This window comes from Ammospiza caudacuta, chromosome 18 (assembly GCF_027887145.1).
Source record: "Ammospiza caudacuta isolate bAmmCau1 chromosome 18, bAmmCau1.pri, whole genome shotgun sequence".
Classification (NCBI taxonomy): domain Eukaryota; kingdom Metazoa; phylum Chordata; class Aves; order Passeriformes; family Passerellidae; genus Ammospiza; species Ammospiza caudacuta.
Genome location: NC_080610.1, coordinates 4,977,146 through 4,993,773, shown reverse-complemented (window position 1 = coordinate 4,993,773; position 16,628 = coordinate 4,977,146). Strand labels below are relative to the sequence as shown.

Sequence of the window (16,628 nt, the reverse complement as noted above, 5' to 3'; positions counted from 1 at the left end):
TGCACCAGCAGGTTACAGCTGCACAGCAAGCTGAAACACAACAAACAAGAAGTGGCTGCTGAAGTACAAATGTCTAATAATGCAAATTTCAGTAGTTCAGCATAGTGACCATCTAATGTTTAGCAGCTGAGTAACAGAGGGAAAAGTCTACTCAAGTTATCATAAAATTTCCACTGAGCCTAGTCCCCTGGTGGTCTACTCCTCTCCTAAAAATATTTTGAAAAATCCAACAATCCAACTGCTCCTGCAGGTATTTATTTAAAGATACATCTTTGTATTTTCTTTTTCTTAACAAATATTGACATGTTCCTCTTGGGCTGCTGTAACAGTGATACTTTTCTGAGTATTGTAGATGCTGATCTTGCCAATAGTCCTTTATTTATGTTATCAGCATGTACTGTATCTTGGCCTGTCTGGAGCTCTAAAATGCAAATGGAGTGGTAACTTTTATAATTATTGTTAAGTACTTGGGATTATTCCATTTCCACTGGGCTGCTACAACTGTGTCATTTAAGAACCTCCTACAACAGCAACTGTCTAGAGAGACACTCAGGATTTGGTTCATGTTTTACCTTATCATCCTGGTGGGAAGGAGGAAGAGTGCATGGGGGAGTTTTGGATTCTGTGAAGAAGTAATGGCATTTCTAAGACCAAGTGCTGTAGCTGAAAAAGTAAAAAGGCTGCCAGGCACAGCAGCTCTTCTTTAGAATTTACCTTATCACTCTGTTCACTGGTGAACTGCAGTGAGAGTGGTTCTGCCCCTCTGAAAATCCCTAAAATAGACTTGGAATTGGCCAATACAGAAAAAGGGTTCGCCCAGGACTTTTTGTGTGTTTAATAATGTTTAATTTCATGTTGATAATAAATCTGACAAGCAGGCATCCAGTTGTACAAGAACTGTTCCAAGTCTGTAAATAAGCATGTTTAAACAAGTATTTGACTGTGGCCTGGCAACATCCTGCTGTCAGACAGGGTCACAGGGAGGAGAGGGACAGAGTTCTCACCCCAACAGGCTCAGACCCTTGGGGAGAACCAGATCTTTGTGCAACCTGCTCACTCTCAGGAGGCAATGCCACAGCTGGGATGTCTTCATCTGCCCTCTGGCCTTTCATCTGCTCTTGATCAGATACACGGAGGGAGGACACAATTACTTCAGTAGCTTACAAGCTATTGCATCATTTGGGGCCATTCAACCTCAGGAAGTGATTATTAAGAGTTTAAAGACTTAATTTCAGGTGCCTACTGAGTTACATATAGGCATGATCCCTTTATTTCAAAGAAGAATCTACAGATTTCTTACCTAGAAGTCACACCATTATGTCAGCACACTTGGTAACTATGCTTTAATATCAGCCAATGACCAACAGCTAAAGTTTTCTCTTATCCCTATTGCAACAGTGTCAGAATATCTCACTGTGCCCTTCAGCTCCATGGTCTCTGTTAAAATCCCTGCATTAACCCAAATGTGAGAGGACAGACCCTCCCTCCCCAAGCCCCACATTCCTGTAACCACGTGCTAAACCTGCCCCACTGCTGCATCATCTCCCAGGATGTTATTTTCATTACAAGACAGAAAAAGTGCTGAACATACAGAACCTGTACGTTCTACAGCGCAACACGTTGGGATTTGTCATGAACAACGAGGTCACCTGATGCTCTTGGGTCATACCAGGCCTGCACTAATTTGTGCACTTACAAGGCCTGTTTTACAACATATTAAAACACTTGGGATAAAAGGAGCACTTGCTCATCAGTAAGCTGGGAGCCTGTGGGCTACTTCTAAGGGAGTCAAGAAATAAAGAACTAATCGAATTAGCAATAGACTTAAATTTATTTAGAAGAGTTTTCAAATCCTAAAAAGTAATGGAAAACATTATTAAAACTTAACTGCAGCCTAAAGCATTAGTATTTGAGACATTTATTGGCCTTCCTACATACTAGTGTATGCAAAAATGCAGTCAGAACAGAACGAGTTGTGTTGGCTTCACAGGAGCATCCAGGAGCTGCTCCCACTGCTGAGGCAGGGCAGGGCACTGGGACTCGGTACCTCCTCAGTGAAGGACACAACACCTAACCCTAAGCTCTTACCAAAATTGCTTTTGGTGTCCAACACTGGAAAATCAGTTTCCATCTTACTCTGAAACCTGCCTAAAACCAGGCAAAGACAACAAAACTAAAAACAGTCTCACCTTCCCTGCTCCTGACAGCCTGCCCTTGGTGGGTACAAATGCAAGTTGGAGTATTGACCCCCTGCCTCTCCCACCTGACTGGAGGCTGATAGAGAAGGAACTGCCAAGAAATTCCCTGTTAACTGCAGCCCCTCTGTGTCTTCAGCCATCTCTGGATAAGGGACAACACTGGGGCTGGAGGAAACAGAACAGAACACTCTGTGCACGAGGTGTTTGCTCCAGGTTTTGAGAGAGAAGGGGGAATAAGGGGACTGCGTGTTCTATCCAAGAACAGGGAACAGTGGCCGAGAAGCAGCATTCCTTAAGCTGTTTGGTTGCTATGAAAAGCACAAGCCGTAAGAGGATATCTCCTGTAGATATCTCCTCAGTGCCCGGCCGGGTGCCCCTGCTCCCAGCCATGCCCCGGATCGCATAATCCGAGGGGCTGCAGCTGCTCCGCATCCACCGACTGCTGCTCAGCACTTCCACTCTGACAGCTACGGACTGCAAACCCAGTCAGAACTGCACGAGGCCACACGCTTCTCGTTCTTAAAATACCTGAACCCCTTATCTTCCTTTCCAGCTTGGAGAAGGAGGGCAAGGCTCCTTACCCATGCCAAGGGCAGGGCCAAGGCTGCAAAGACAACCGCACTCACCGCGCTAGGGAAACGTCAGTGAACGAGGGGGGCGAGAAAGGGGCGGCTGCGGCCCCCGGCCCGACTCCTCCTCCCCCGCGGGGTGCCGGCTGTCAGACAGGGCTGCCGGGAGCAGACAGTGACAGCAACAATGACAGGGACAATGACAATGACAGCCCCAGCCCCGCCGCGCCCGTACCTGCTCCGCGCCGCGGCCGCCGCCATCTTCCCACGCCGCCGCCGCCGCGTCCTCTGCCGCGTCCCGCGCGGGAGGGCGGGAACAGCGCGGGGGGGCGGGGCCAGGGGCGGGGCCGCGGCCGTGAGGGGCGGGGCGCTGCCAGGCATGGTGTGTGTGAGGGAGTTATTCCTGAGGGAACACACCGTGTAGGGAGGGGTTCGTTCCTGAGGGGAGACACGCAATGGGGTACGGCTGCGAGGCTGTTCTTCAGAGGGGGGTTTGATCTGTGAGGAGGGATGTTCTCTTAGCGCGGGGGAAAGGGCCTTTGCTGAGGCGATGTGGAGTGGGGATAGGGCCGGCCCTGAGGGGACGGGGCCAGGGGCGGGGCCGCGACCGTGAGTGGGAGGGCGCTGCCGGCATGGCGTGTGTGAGGGGATTATTCCTGAGGGAGCATGTCGTGTAGGGAGGGATTCATTTCTGAGGGGAGACCCGGAATGGGAATACGGCTGCGAGGCTATTCTTCAAAGGGGAGTTTGATCTGTGAGGAGGGTTGTTCTGTTGGCGCGGGGGAAAAAGGGGCTGTCGCTGAGGCGATGTGGGGTGGGGATAGGGCCGGCCCTGAGGGGACGGGATGTGGGGACATTTTCCCGGGGATGTAGACTGAAGACGGGGTGGTGGCTCCTGAGGGTGTGTGCTGTGGGGATGGAGCTGCCCCATGAAGGGGCTGTGGGCTGTGGCCAGAGGGAGGACGGCGCTGCTGCTGAGAGTTCAGGATGGGGCAGGTGGAGTTCAGCTGCTTTTCAGCGCTGCTATTGACACACAGGCGAGTTATTTGCCCCAGGTGTGGGATCACCAGGAATATTAAGGCAGGGATTTTAGGGAGAGGACACACGACATGGGACAGACACGGTGCTGTTCCTCCAAGTGAGGTGTCTGGTGGTGTAGTGCAGTAACATCTATTCCTCCTCTGGTGTCCTTTGCCTGGGTGTTGCCTGGCTGCCTGCTGCCCAGAGTGAATTTTATAGAGGTTATTTGGTTTTCCACTCTCTTAGATGCATCCCTAGATGAGTAAATGCTACACTGCTGGGAAGTAGCTAATTACCTGTCTCTGACAGTGGGGTAGTTTCATATGGTGAATCAGTAGGAAAAGAATTCAAGAGTCCTGGCTGTGTTTCCACATCCTTAGTGTTTTAGGACATGGTCCTCAGGCAAGCTGATTAATTTCATTTAAATTCCTGATTTATATTTGTGTTTTTTCCTGACCAGGCCTAAGTGAAGTCTATAATACCTTCATGTCATTCTGCCCTTTTTTCACATCACTATAGGTAGTAATATCTGTATAAGTATCTTAAACATGTACAGGAAAGTCTTTCATTGCTAAATATGTGGAATTTGAGGGGAAATCCAGACACAAACCTCATGAAACAGTAATATTATTACCTGACTGAATTGTTGGGATTTACATGTCCCGTACATAATGGTAGGATTGGCACAAAGTAAAACCTCAAAGAAGGTGGGATTTGGTGCTGTTAGCTGCTTTGGTACAAGCCTTGCAAGAACCATTAGCTTTGATGTGTAAGAGCACCCCACTGCTGGGCCTGACAGACAAGTTTCCCAGAATTGACTGGGAAGTGATTCAGAGGTTAAGGTGCAGTTAAATGTAACACACTTGTTTATAGTGTAAAATAATTGTCACAAGGCTATACTGATTAATAATCTGTCCTGATCTAATTTTTCTCCTGGGAATTAAAAGTAAATATGTGGACATGTAACTAATAAGTTACTAAATACTAAAAGTAAATATGTGGACATATGATAAAATTACTTTTATCATATGTCTTGTTATTACATTTATGGGGTTTTTTAACATCTGGTGAGATTATATAGACTGCACTCACTGAGGGATAAAACTTCCCTAAGGGTATTGAGCTGTGCTAGGCCTGTGCACCTGAGCCAAGTCAAAGAGGGGATTAATACCACAGCTCCTCCAACAAATGAGATACTGGAGATTTGGGGCTTCAGAATGGTTCAGGTGGTGCCTTAAGTTTTAGCTTTCATATTTTCCAGATTCTGTACTGCCCTAAAAAGTGTCAGCAAGTTCTCTTCACAGTTGAGTTAGATAAAACAATCCTTATCCAGCCTGACACCATTTCAGCTTCAGGCCCATTAAGTGTAAAGAATGAGGAATTGAGGAGAGCAATCTGGGAAGATGAGACTTCATAGCCTGAAGCTGTAATTTTTTTTGGACAGTTAACCCCAAATGTAAATTGACCAGGACTTGAAAAAGTGTGAAAACTCAGACTGTTTGTCCATCTTGGGTGTAGCCTCAGCTGGGCTCTTGCACTGCCCAGGGTGTATCCTTTGAAGGCCTTTAATAAATACCGACTTCATTCCTTTAACTCTGTCTAACCTCTGTTCCAGGCAGTGCAGAAGAAATGAGGAATGCCTCAGGCTGGATGGGGCTTAGAACAACCTGATTTAGTGGAAGGTGTCCCTGCCCTTGGCAGGGGGGTGGAACAGGGTGAGCTTTAAGGTCCCTTCCAACCCAAACCATCCTGTGGTTCTGTGTAACTCCTTCTGTGATCAGATCAGTGGGAAACAACACCTCAGCAAATGTTGCAGGTCTAGAGAGGGAACTTGTGAAGCTCAAGGGATGTGCAATACGTGAGTGGGGAATGATGACTGAATCACCAGGGAAGGGTACATGAGGCAATAGAAAAAATCTGGGAAATGTATCTACAAAAATACATCAAATAAACAAAGCACCAGGGAGATCTGTAAAATGAAGAAGGAAAAGAAAGTAGGATAAAGACTCTGTTTCTCCAGAATTCTTGGAACAGTTAATTCTTTCCTGAAGAGAAAAGATTAAACCATATTCACAATATTTTATACATCATCAGACACTTCTGTTTATATAATACATCAATGTATTTCATCTCTCATATATAATATATAAATAAATGCATTTTTTTCTTCTGTAGAATTAATGATGTTAATAGCTGCTGTGGAGTAATTAAGAGGTAATAATAATTCAGGTTAAGCATTAGAAAATAGGAGAATGAAGCAGTTTGGATGAGATTATTGGGCTGGGATGGAATGAAGAGAATCAGGACAGTCAACAGTGTCCCAGGTCTGTTCTGAATTCTTAGGGAGGCATAGGATTACTTTTTGTTTAAATAACTCAGGAAATAAGCCATTATCACGTGAAAAAAAATAATGTAAGAGGGGACCCTTCAGTATTCTGTAGAGAGATATGGTCAGTAGTTTGGATAATTCACTTAGCTTTTGGTATCTTTTTTGTAAGTTAGGTGTAAATCTTGCCCATCTCCCAAAGGCTTTGGGTGCCTTTGGAAACAGCAGTTCTTTTTAGAGCAGAGGCTTACATTCGTTTGTGTGTCTGATAAAAATAGAACAGGAAATGCATGGATATTTTCCATCTGTGGGTAGGAAAGGGACCCTGTCCCTTTCTCCTTTGCTACAAGGATATACCATCCTCTGGCTGTTTTTTAAAATCTTGGTTCATCCTTGTTGATATCCAAACACCCCTTGTTATCTTGCAGAAGCTTTGGTAATCACTGTGGAATTCCTGGTATGAGAAGGCAGAGTGTCAGGGCAGAGAGAAGATCCTTGCTGAACAGCTGTAATGATGAAGACACTGATTTTAATTGTCCTAATCACCTCTTTGCTGGCTTCAGGTAAGGCTGATGCAGAGAGGGAGAGAGAAGGGTTGCCTCTGGGTGGGTGACATTCAAACTAATAAATGCTTTGCTTTTGTTTTCCTCTATGCAAAGAAAGAAGTTGCAGTTGAAGCTGTGCCTGTATTTTTTCTGTTTGATCTTTGGCAGATGGTGACCTTTTCGTTTTGAAGCAGCTTGATGCAGAACTTCCTTAGTAATTCAGTGAGGCTTTGTTTCCTTTGAGTAGTTGAGATCTGTGTACTCTTAGTGGTGTCAGAATGAAGCAGGGGACCTCCAGCTGCTCCCCTCTAAAACCACTGCTGGTTCTTCTTGGAATTGTGCTGAACTAGCACCAAAACAAGTGGAGGACTAATGTCTGGTGCTATGCTCACAGAAATAAAAACTTCAATGATTTAATTGTACACATTTCTGGTATTAATAGTTCTCCAGAGAGTCAAATGCTTAAACATCTGGAAATGACAATGTTAGAGATATTGTGGCATTTTCTGTGTGTTTAGTCCTGGTTTTCATTACATGGCTTATGATTCTCTCGAGTTACATAACTGCATGCTATTTTTGTGTACAACAGTCCCATTTTTTCCTCCTTAAATGTCTAGTATCTTCTTGGAGATGTATATGATGATATATTTCAGAGGAATAATACAAGATGGAGTAATTGCAGCCTAAAGCAAAAGAGGAAATTCTGTTGGCATGTCTGGATTCCTTTAAGATGTAGCTTTATAGTTGGTTTAAACCCACCAAGTCTCCAAATCCTTCTGAAAAAGGAAGTTTCAGCTTCACCTCCACCCTTAATTGCATCTTTTTGCTGTGTGAAAGCACCAGAGGAAACAGCAGAGCAAAGGCTGGAAGCATGGCCTGTATTGATAATCAAGGGCAGCAGTAAAACTGATAAACCCCAGAGAATGCATGTTTACATCAAGGTTAGAGGGTCTGTGCTCTGATAGAGTCACATCCCAGTTGACTTTTAGGAGAAAATCTGCACTCTGGTAACAGGAAGATGTTACCCTGCAGTGTAAGTGCCATTCCTTCTCTTGCTATGCCAACAGGAAAACAGCCATAGCCATAAACACATCCTCACCTTTGGTTCCTCCTAATTTTGGGTGGCAGCCTTACCTAAAATTCACTAAGGCTGAGGCAAGGAAGATTCTGTGGCTTAAGCTCTTGCCATAATAATTGCTGATTCTTCAAAAATCTGCCTAAAACTGTTTAGTTGCTTTCAGTCAAAAGGAAGCAAAGAGACATATTAAAGATTCAGCATCAAATATTGTCCTTATGTTGGGAAAAAGTGACCTTGGTCACACGTGGGCACATCTCTTGGGTGCCTCTAAGTGTGTGAGTGTGAGTGAGCACAATCAAGCTTTTGGGAACTTAAGTAAAATAGAATAACCTCTCTCTTCCATAAGGTGTTAAACTGAGGGTTTTTAATGAAATCCTACAAATCTTGACTTCTTTTTTGATGCTACAGGGAAGAAATTTCGATGGTGCACCCTGTCTGACCTGGAACAAAGAAAGTGTGCTGAGCTCTCCAAAGTGCTTACAGCTGTGCTGCCCCTCACTCCTGCCAGTTCCTTTACCAGGATTTCTTGCATCAGAGCCCACAATACATATGACTGCATTGATAAAATCAGGGTGAGTTCACAGAGACTTTAAAAACTGACTTTGTGTCCAAATCCTCTTGGAAAAGTAACTGGTAAACAGAAACTGTGGAAAAATAAATGATACTGAAACAATTGAACTGCTTAAATGACAAAGTACACAGTCACTTGAGAGGCAAGAATTAAATCCTGTGAGCATACTGCCAGAGGTACTGTTTTACCCCAGCTAATGTCTTTGCAATCTCCAAGAAATAGTGAAAGCTGCTTGGAAATAAATAGGCAAAAGAAAACTACTAAATTAAAATTTGTTGAAGCAGCAACTGTGGTCTTGAACCTTCGGTTTGTTTCCTTGTAAACACACTTGTTTTGAGCGTTTTTCTGTTGTTTTGAAGGCAAATAAAGCAGATGCTGCCTCCTTGGATGCTGGAGATGTTTACTCTGCTGTAAAGCTGTATGGTTTGGCTGTGGTGGCAAAAGAGATCTATGATCAAGGTAGGCTGGGAAAGCTGAAGAATAAACTGTACTTCTGATTTGGCTAATAAATGGCTCTAGATTTCTTGAAAAAAAAAGTCAATATGTTTTTTACTAACTTTGTACGAATATGGAGGTGGCTGACAACTGTTTCTAAAATATTTAATGATGATGACTAAAATCCCAGTGGTGCTTTGTACCCAGTAGCCTTTCTGCCTGTGGTACGGACAAACTTGCATTGCTTGTTTGACAAGTGCCATGTAGCCAGTATATGGTTAAGTTCCTGGCACGAGTACCTACATGGAATAGCCCTAAGATAATTTCTTCTTTAGCCATGTTCACTGAAGTAGTTCAGCTCCTCTTCAGAGATGGAAGCTGCAGAATTGAGATTTTTTTTACACATTTTGTGCTATTGCAGGAAATTGTGTGTTTGCTGTGGCCATTGCCAAACGAGGAACTCTGGATGTCCAGAGGCTGCGAGGTGTGCGCAGCTGTCACAATGGGGCCAGGTGGACATCAGGCTGGAATATTCCCCTTGGCTTTCTCCTGGCAAGAAATTATCTTTCCTGGGATGAGTCCCAGCCTCTGAGCCAAGGTAGGTGATAGCAGCCATAGGGCTACCTCTGGCCACAGTGAATGTAACTGAAATGCCAGCAGATGGAGGATGAACTAGTTATGGCCATGATATGTTTGGCCCTTTTCCTCTTCTGATTTTTTTCCCATTTGACTTTTTTCTTTTGTTTTGTTTTGTTTTTTTTTTTTTCCCTACACCTGCAGCAATTAGTGAGTATTTCAATGCAAGCTGCATCCCTGGGGTTGGTGTTGCTGCTCCCCAGTTGTGTGCTCTCTGCCAAGGACAAAAATCCTATGTCAGAGACAGGAACCACTTCTGTGAGACAAGCAGTAATGAACCCTTCTATGACTCTGAGGGAGCCTTCAGGTGAGCTCTGGGACACTGGGCCTGAATTCACTTCTGGGGGAAAAAGAACTTTAAAGGTAGGAAAGCCAGGTAAAATGTTAATAGGATGGCATTTGTCTTCCTGCAGGTGCTTGAAGGATGGAGTGGCAGATGTTGCCTTTTTAGATCATCTAAGAATTATGAGTGCCACAGGTAATCTTAAAAATGCAGTTTTCTTTTCATCTCTGCCTGTGCTCTTTCCTGTGTAGATGTTTGATGTATATGCCTATATTTTTGTTGTTTCCAGGGAAAATTCAATCCCTGCAAGCAGTTCAGGGGTATTTCCTGGCTCTCCACACAACTCAGAAAGAAACAGAACAGGAAAGTGTGAGTGAGCAATGATTGCTCACAGGAGATTTCATTGGCTGTCAGTATTTGCTTTGCCTGAGTTACAAGATTCCTTTTAAAATTCAGCATATTGAGCTGCATAACTGTGAAGTTCCTGTAAACCTGCCTTGCACTTTTAAACTCAGTTGAGCTCTGTACCAAAGGTGGTTAGCAGCAGTATTTGCAGGTATTTTTAAATAGATGCTTTTAGAGTGGTACAGCTTAAAGAGTATTTTGGAGCAGTTCTGGCTGAGGTCTCTCTGTTTGTTATAAGAAGTATTTACCAAAGACAACTTTCCCAAGTGTGCTTGGTACACCATGCTGCCTGCATAACCTTTAGCAACCTGCACTGAAAAACATTTTATATTCCATCTCTGTGCCTGCTGGCAAGTCATGGCTCTGGTCAGAAATTCATGAGTGTCTCCTTGTTTCAGAGTCAGAAAAAGAGGAATATGAACTCCTGTGTCCTGATGGATCCACAGCTGAGCTGACTGAATACAGCACCTGTAACCTGGGCAAGGGGCCTGGCCGTGGCATCGTCACCCGCAGCAACTTCCAGAAGATCACTAACAAATTTCTGAGCATGATCCAAGTGAGTGAATATTATAAACTGTCTATGTCCAGACACAGGTTTTGCTTCCATCTTTGTGTGGCAATCATGATCCAGGTTGCCTTTTTTCTTGAGAAATACATAGTTACTGTGAGTAAAGAGCTAAAAATTGTTTGTTCGGGGGAAGGATCTTGCATTTGCTTGTGTAAGGTTTTGTTTTTTTCTAAAGAGTTCTTCTGCAGGAGACTGAGAATAAATCAGTAAAGAAAGGGAAGATGCTATAACACACAAACTGCAAAATGGCTAATGATATTTATCCTGCCATGGAACTTGAATCAATTTTTATGTAGCTGAGGAGACTCATAGGTTCAGGCAGGGCTCACTTTTTTTCATGTCTTTTTCTCAATTTATAAATGGTATTTGATATCTTGACCACTGATACAAAGGGAGGGAAGGCTGAGGCTGCCTGTTGCTGGAAGAATGAGCAGATTTGTTGCCATTTAAAAGTGTTGTTCTTGTCCTAGCGCCTCTTTGGGCAGAAAGGAAAGGAAAGAGCCCGATTTGAACTCTTCAGTTCAGCACCCTTTGGGGGAAAGAACCTGCTGTTCCGAGATGCCACTCAGCACCTGCAGCTTCTCGAGGAGCAGCTGGAGCTTGCCTATGTCCTTGGTCTGGATTATGTGGCTCTCCTTAAGGGACTCGGCCATGAAGGTGAGAACTGTAGCTAAGGAAAGGGAAGAGAAAGTTCTCCTTCCACATAATTCCTCTCTCCAGGCACAAATGCATTTACCTGAAAATCCCCTGAACGTGTCACAGATTGGTGCACTGGGGATGTGATCTGCTCCCATTTCAGGGAGCTCCTTGGAGAACAGCGTCGTGCGCTGGTGCTGCGTCAGTGATGCTGAGCTTAGCAAATGTGAGGAGTGGGCACTGAACATCAAATCCGACCCCTTAGTCTGTGTCCAGGCAACTTCCATGACCAAATGCATTGAAATGATCAAGGTAGGAGACTCCTTCTGCTCAGGGTGTAAAAGACTGCACAGGCTATGTATGTCTTGTCTGAACTAAAGAGAGGAAAACTAGCTTGAGGAATAAGTGGGAATGAGGGGGAATTTTCAGCCAGTGGAGAAATCCTGCTGCTTGGATACTTAATTCATGCAAATCCTGTTTTTGTTATTTTCTCTAATGCTGTTGGCAGAGTAGTGAGGCTGATGCTGTCACCCTGGATGCAACACATGTGTACATTGCAGGGAGATGTGGACTGGTGCCTGTAGCTGCAGAATGCTATGGTGAGTTCTCAAGTGACCTTATCAAGGAGAGAGGGAATCAAAAAAGTACTGGTAAGAATATAGTTTAATTTCCACAGTTTGTAATGTTTTGTGATGGAAGCAGGAGTCAGTATAAATGTCCAAATACTCTTCTCAGCTCTTCCACTAACTGGCTCTAGCATTTGGTCTGTTTATTTTATCCCTTCTGTTCAAGGGACAAAGATGCTGACATGGCTGAAGAGGATCACAAGGGTTTTGAAGGCATGCTGCCATATAAAAGGAATGACAGCAGTTGCAAGATCCTTAATGTTAATCTCTCCTTCCAGGGGGAGATTGTGCCCCAGCAGCTGAGACCATGGAGGAAACAGGGAAACTAATTCATCTTAAGCACAAAGGTAACAAACTTTCTAGGGTTTATGCAGGAGTTTATTTTTGTGTTGGTTTAGAATAGATTTTTTTGTGCAAGGACAAGAGCTTTGTGGCTAAGCAAAGAGCAGGTCCTGTAATATAACTGAAGATGCTGTGACAAGATGAGGGAGGGAAGGGGGGCTGTACCCTTGTGGAACACTTAATTGCCTTGGTATAACTGGTTGTTGTCATTGTTTCATAGCACTACCACCAGTTTATGCTGTTGCCCTAGCTAAGAAAAGTGCCAAACAGATTCACATCCATAACCTCAGGGGAAGGAGATCCTGCCACAGTCACCTGTACAGTCCTGCAGGATGGTTACTTCTGGCCAGACACACAGTGCGAGCTCAGCAGAATGATACTGAGAACTGTGATATTGCCTCTGGTAAGGGCTGCCTCTGGCTTCTCTCTTAACTAGACCATGAAAATCTAAGGCTTAAATTTGTGAGTAAAATAGAAACAGGGCCATGAGGATCCAACCAGCAACTGATGACTACAGTTTCAGAGGGTGTTAAAGCAGCTTTTCCTCATGTTTTACATGTGTCACACTATTTAGCCCTCTTCTTGCTAGCTGTTAGGATGAAATTTCTTTCCTGTCTTTTCCCATATGTGAAGAGGCTTGGGAACACCTTGCCTTAATCTCATCTCAGTTTTCTTTACTCAGCTTATCAGAGTTACTTTTGGAAGGGCTGCATGCCAGGAGCAGATGGAAACCTGTGCAAGGTGTGCATTGGAGATGGGGAGGTGGAAGGAGCTCGAGTGTCCAGCAGATGTGCTGCAAGCCACAACGAACGTTACTATGGCAATATGGGAGCACTCAGGTGAGAGTCAGAAATGCAGAGCAACAGCCACAATTGCCTTTTTATTTTGCTGATTTTGGGTTTTTTGGAAAGTTTTTTTTCCCCCCTATTTGTTAAGCATCTGTCTGTATAAACTTTTGCTAGTGTGCATTTTGTTTTGGTTGCAGTTGCTATGGGATGTTCAGCTGACTGATGGTTTAAAATGGTCATTAAACCATTTCCAGAGCAAGGCAATGCTGCCAAACATGCACAGCTTAGAGCATTGGTACTGACTCATTATAAGGAAGGGATGAAAGAGGACCAGAGAGCAGAGGTGCTGTCGTAAGAAGCAGTGTAGCATATAGGAGATAATTAAATAGAGTGGAGATTAAAAAAACAATAGTTGAAGACAGAGGCAGAGAAGACTATTAAAGGTGAAACTTTAAGGAAAGTTTAAGGAAGCACTCTTGTGAAATGTACATAATGTATTTAGTTGAATTCCACTCTCTTTCCTGCCTAGGCATGGGGGAAGGTGCACATTGTACAGCAGCTTTGACTTGGAAGCTACTGTAAGGAATGAAAAGGATTGTTTCAGCAAATCTCTATGTTGAGATCATTGACATATTCCAAGGGATTAGAGATGGGAGGGATACTTCCAGCTATTCCAGTTTTAGCTGTCCACAAGTCAGTCACCATGTAGTGCTGTCTTTGATCCCTTTTTTTTTCTTGCACTAGGTGCCTAGTTGGCAATCCCAGTGGAAGAAGCTTTGGAGATGTAGCTTTCCTGGAACACTCAAACCTGCTCCAGAACATAGAGGGTGAGATACAGATATTCTCTTTTCCTTTGAGAATGTTCATTAATGTCAGTTACTTCCCACAAAGCAACCATCACTAATAAGGATCAGCTTGTACAGGTTTAATCTAGGTCCATGAAGTTGTGTTTGTAAATGGAAAATTGCTAGAAGCTTTCTGCATGTAGGTGTTCCAGTATAGCTCAACATTCAGATACTGTAAGAGAGGAAAGAAGAAGAATCACCCAGTGCAAAGATGTGTGTTGGGATAATCATCCTTGGAGACTGCACTAAATTTCTGGAAGCTTTAAATTTCACAGCTTTAAAAGGCAAACCAAAATATGTTTTTCTTAGAGTCAAGGAGAAAAGGAACTCTCATTAAAGCAAAATAAAATTATATTTTAGGCAATTTCAGTAAGAGAAGAGGCTTTTCTAAGAGATTAATCTCTCTAAAATCAACTGAAGATATAAGGGGCTGGAAACCCACAGGAATTCCTGCAGCAATTAGCAGTTTGTTTGGGGGAGCAAAGGGCATGTAGGCTGAATCCCTTTGTTTCCAGAAAGAGATGTGGTTACAGGTGCAGATGAGACATGATATGCTGTTCATATGCCTTGAAATTATTCTATTTTAGTTGATAGATGCAGCTTAAGTTCACTGCCCTCAGTGAAGACACTGCCCTGGTCCTTATGCTTTCCCAGGAAATGACCACATAGCACGCTGTGTTTGTTTTCAACACACTGACTAAACTTCTCCCTCCCAAGTTTTAACATTTTATTTGAGATTCACCCTCTCTTCTGCTTTAATTTTTCAAAAGGATTACCTTTCATTTCATCTTCTTTTCAGATCTGGGCAGCTCTGGCTGGGCTAGAGGTTATTCCCCCCTTGACTTTGAGCTCCTGTGCCCGGACGGAACGCGCGCCGCAGTCACAGAATGGGCTGGCTGTAACCTGGGCCCTGTTCCCCCCAGCACAGTCATGACCCGACCAGTCACTGTCACTAAAATCTCTGACTTCCTGCTGAAATCTCAGGTGTGACAGGTAACAGGGAACAGCTTGGCATGTTAACATTTATGTTCAACTGCTGAAAACCCTTTCACGATTGAAAGCTTTATATACTAGTGCCTTCAGATCCAATACAAAAGAATTAAAAACGTGCATAGGAGATTGAGAAAATAGTTATTTGGGTTCTCTTAAGGGGTGTTTTAGCACCAGTTCCCAAGTTCCCATTTTACAAAGGCCATACTTTTGCTGAGAAATAAGGCACTGTAGAAGTGCATCTTATTGTACTGATAAGAACAGTGCTAGATAAAAGTATTATTTAATTACCTAAGCTGTGAAACTTTTATTCTTTTTCTGTTCAGGAATCTCTGGGAAGCAAATTGGATTCTGAATTCCAGCTCTTTCAGTCCTGGAAGTATGGTGAAAGTGATCTGCTTTTCAAGGACACCACTCAGTACCTTGTTCATGCAAGTCACCTGAGCTATCAGGAGATCCTTGGAGAGTCTTTTGTTCAGCTGGCAGAATCAGTGTTTAATTGCACACCTGCAGGTAAAGATAAGTTCTTAATTCAGAGTTAGAAAGAATTGCAGCAGGCAGCCTTCTGTGCACAGCTATGGCCCTTTTGTTTAGACAGCATGGAGATGTTCTACCTAATCTTGTTAATAACAAAGGTCTAAGAAGTCCTGTGTTAGACTTCTGTGAGACTAACTTGGTAATTGCAGTTCAGAAGGGGAGTTTGACCTCTATGCTGCTGTTTTAATGAATAGCATCTGAAGAACTTACTACTTTTGAAGCTGATAGCATCTCTAAGTGTGTATTTTCTTACTGGTTTGTAGGCATCTTGGACTTCTGCAAACAGGATATCTGTGCATCCTCATCCAACTGACAGCTCATACAGAGGCTTTGCAGGGCACAAAACATCAGCATCACTGCTGAGAACAAGGGAAATGTGCAAGTCCAGCCAATCCAAAGCAATCAGCAAGGAAACAGTCATCTCCAGAAATGTATGCTGAACACCTCCTTGTCTTTTTTTTTCAGCAGATTTTAAGTTTATGATGATGTAATACTACTCATATATTATCCCTTTCTTTTTTGGAGCATGGCAGCATGGGGAACAGCACAACCAACAGCACAGAACTAGGATCAGCATTGTGGAAAGAGCAGGGCCAGTACCATGGACTAAAATACAGACTTGGTAGGAGTGGCACAGGTTAGTTGGTAGCATTTTGCTTTGTTTGTCTTATAAACAGTTTCCATGCAAAAACCCCAATCAGCTGACACTTTGGTAGTTGCAACATTGTCTTCCTGTAGCTGTGATTTTGGTTGCAGCTATATAGCCCCTGCTGAATGCACATCTATATTTCTTCTTTAACCAATGATTTTTTACTAGTAAATCAAAACATTTCTTCTCACAAATAAATGTATTAAGACATTTAACATCCAGCAGAACTGGATGCTTGCAGCAATGGATATTCCTCTTTGTCAAGACCTCCAACTATTACTTTATACTGACCCTTTGGATTTGATATTCTCTGAAATGTCAAAATACTCTCTATCAATTAAACACCACAAGGTTTACAAGCAGGAACTGCCTGAACATGATATGAAGCCTTTTGAACAGAAATCAGCTGCTCATTCTCTCTATCCTGTCTTGTCCCAGTATGGTGTCAGAGCCAAATCCTCAGCTGCATTTGCAGCCAGCAAGCTGCAGCCCTGAAGGAGCAGGGACAGAGCAGGATGCTGGTTTGGGCCTCTCAGGTGTTCCTGCCTTTCTTCCCTGGAGCTTCCCTGCCATCTGTGGGG

The 16,628-nt window shown here is 43.6% G+C and overlaps 1 protein-coding gene across 1 annotated transcript; it reads left to right on the top strand.

Annotated features, from left to right (window-relative positions):
* Window positions 1–6,545: 6,545 nt before the first annotated feature.
* LOC131565812 (melanotransferrin-like) lies at window positions 6,546–16,228 on the top strand. The gene is made up of 17 exons (XM_058816882.1): window positions 6,546–6,676; window positions 8,145–8,308; window positions 8,667–8,766; window positions 9,164–9,340; window positions 9,523–9,685; window positions 9,792–9,856; window positions 10,465–10,622; window positions 11,105–11,291; window positions 11,434–11,582; window positions 11,779–11,869; window positions 12,175–12,243; window positions 12,459–12,641; window positions 12,921–13,077; window positions 13,771–13,853; window positions 14,671–14,855; window positions 15,188–15,374; window positions 15,662–16,228. Exons 1-17 carry the CDS (start codon window positions 6,625–6,627, stop codon window positions 15,709–15,711), a joined length of 2,220 nt encoding a protein of 739 aa, XP_058672865.1. The 5' UTR covers window positions 6,546–6,624; the 3' UTR covers window positions 15,712–16,228.
* Window positions 16,229–16,628: the final 400 nt, after the last annotated feature.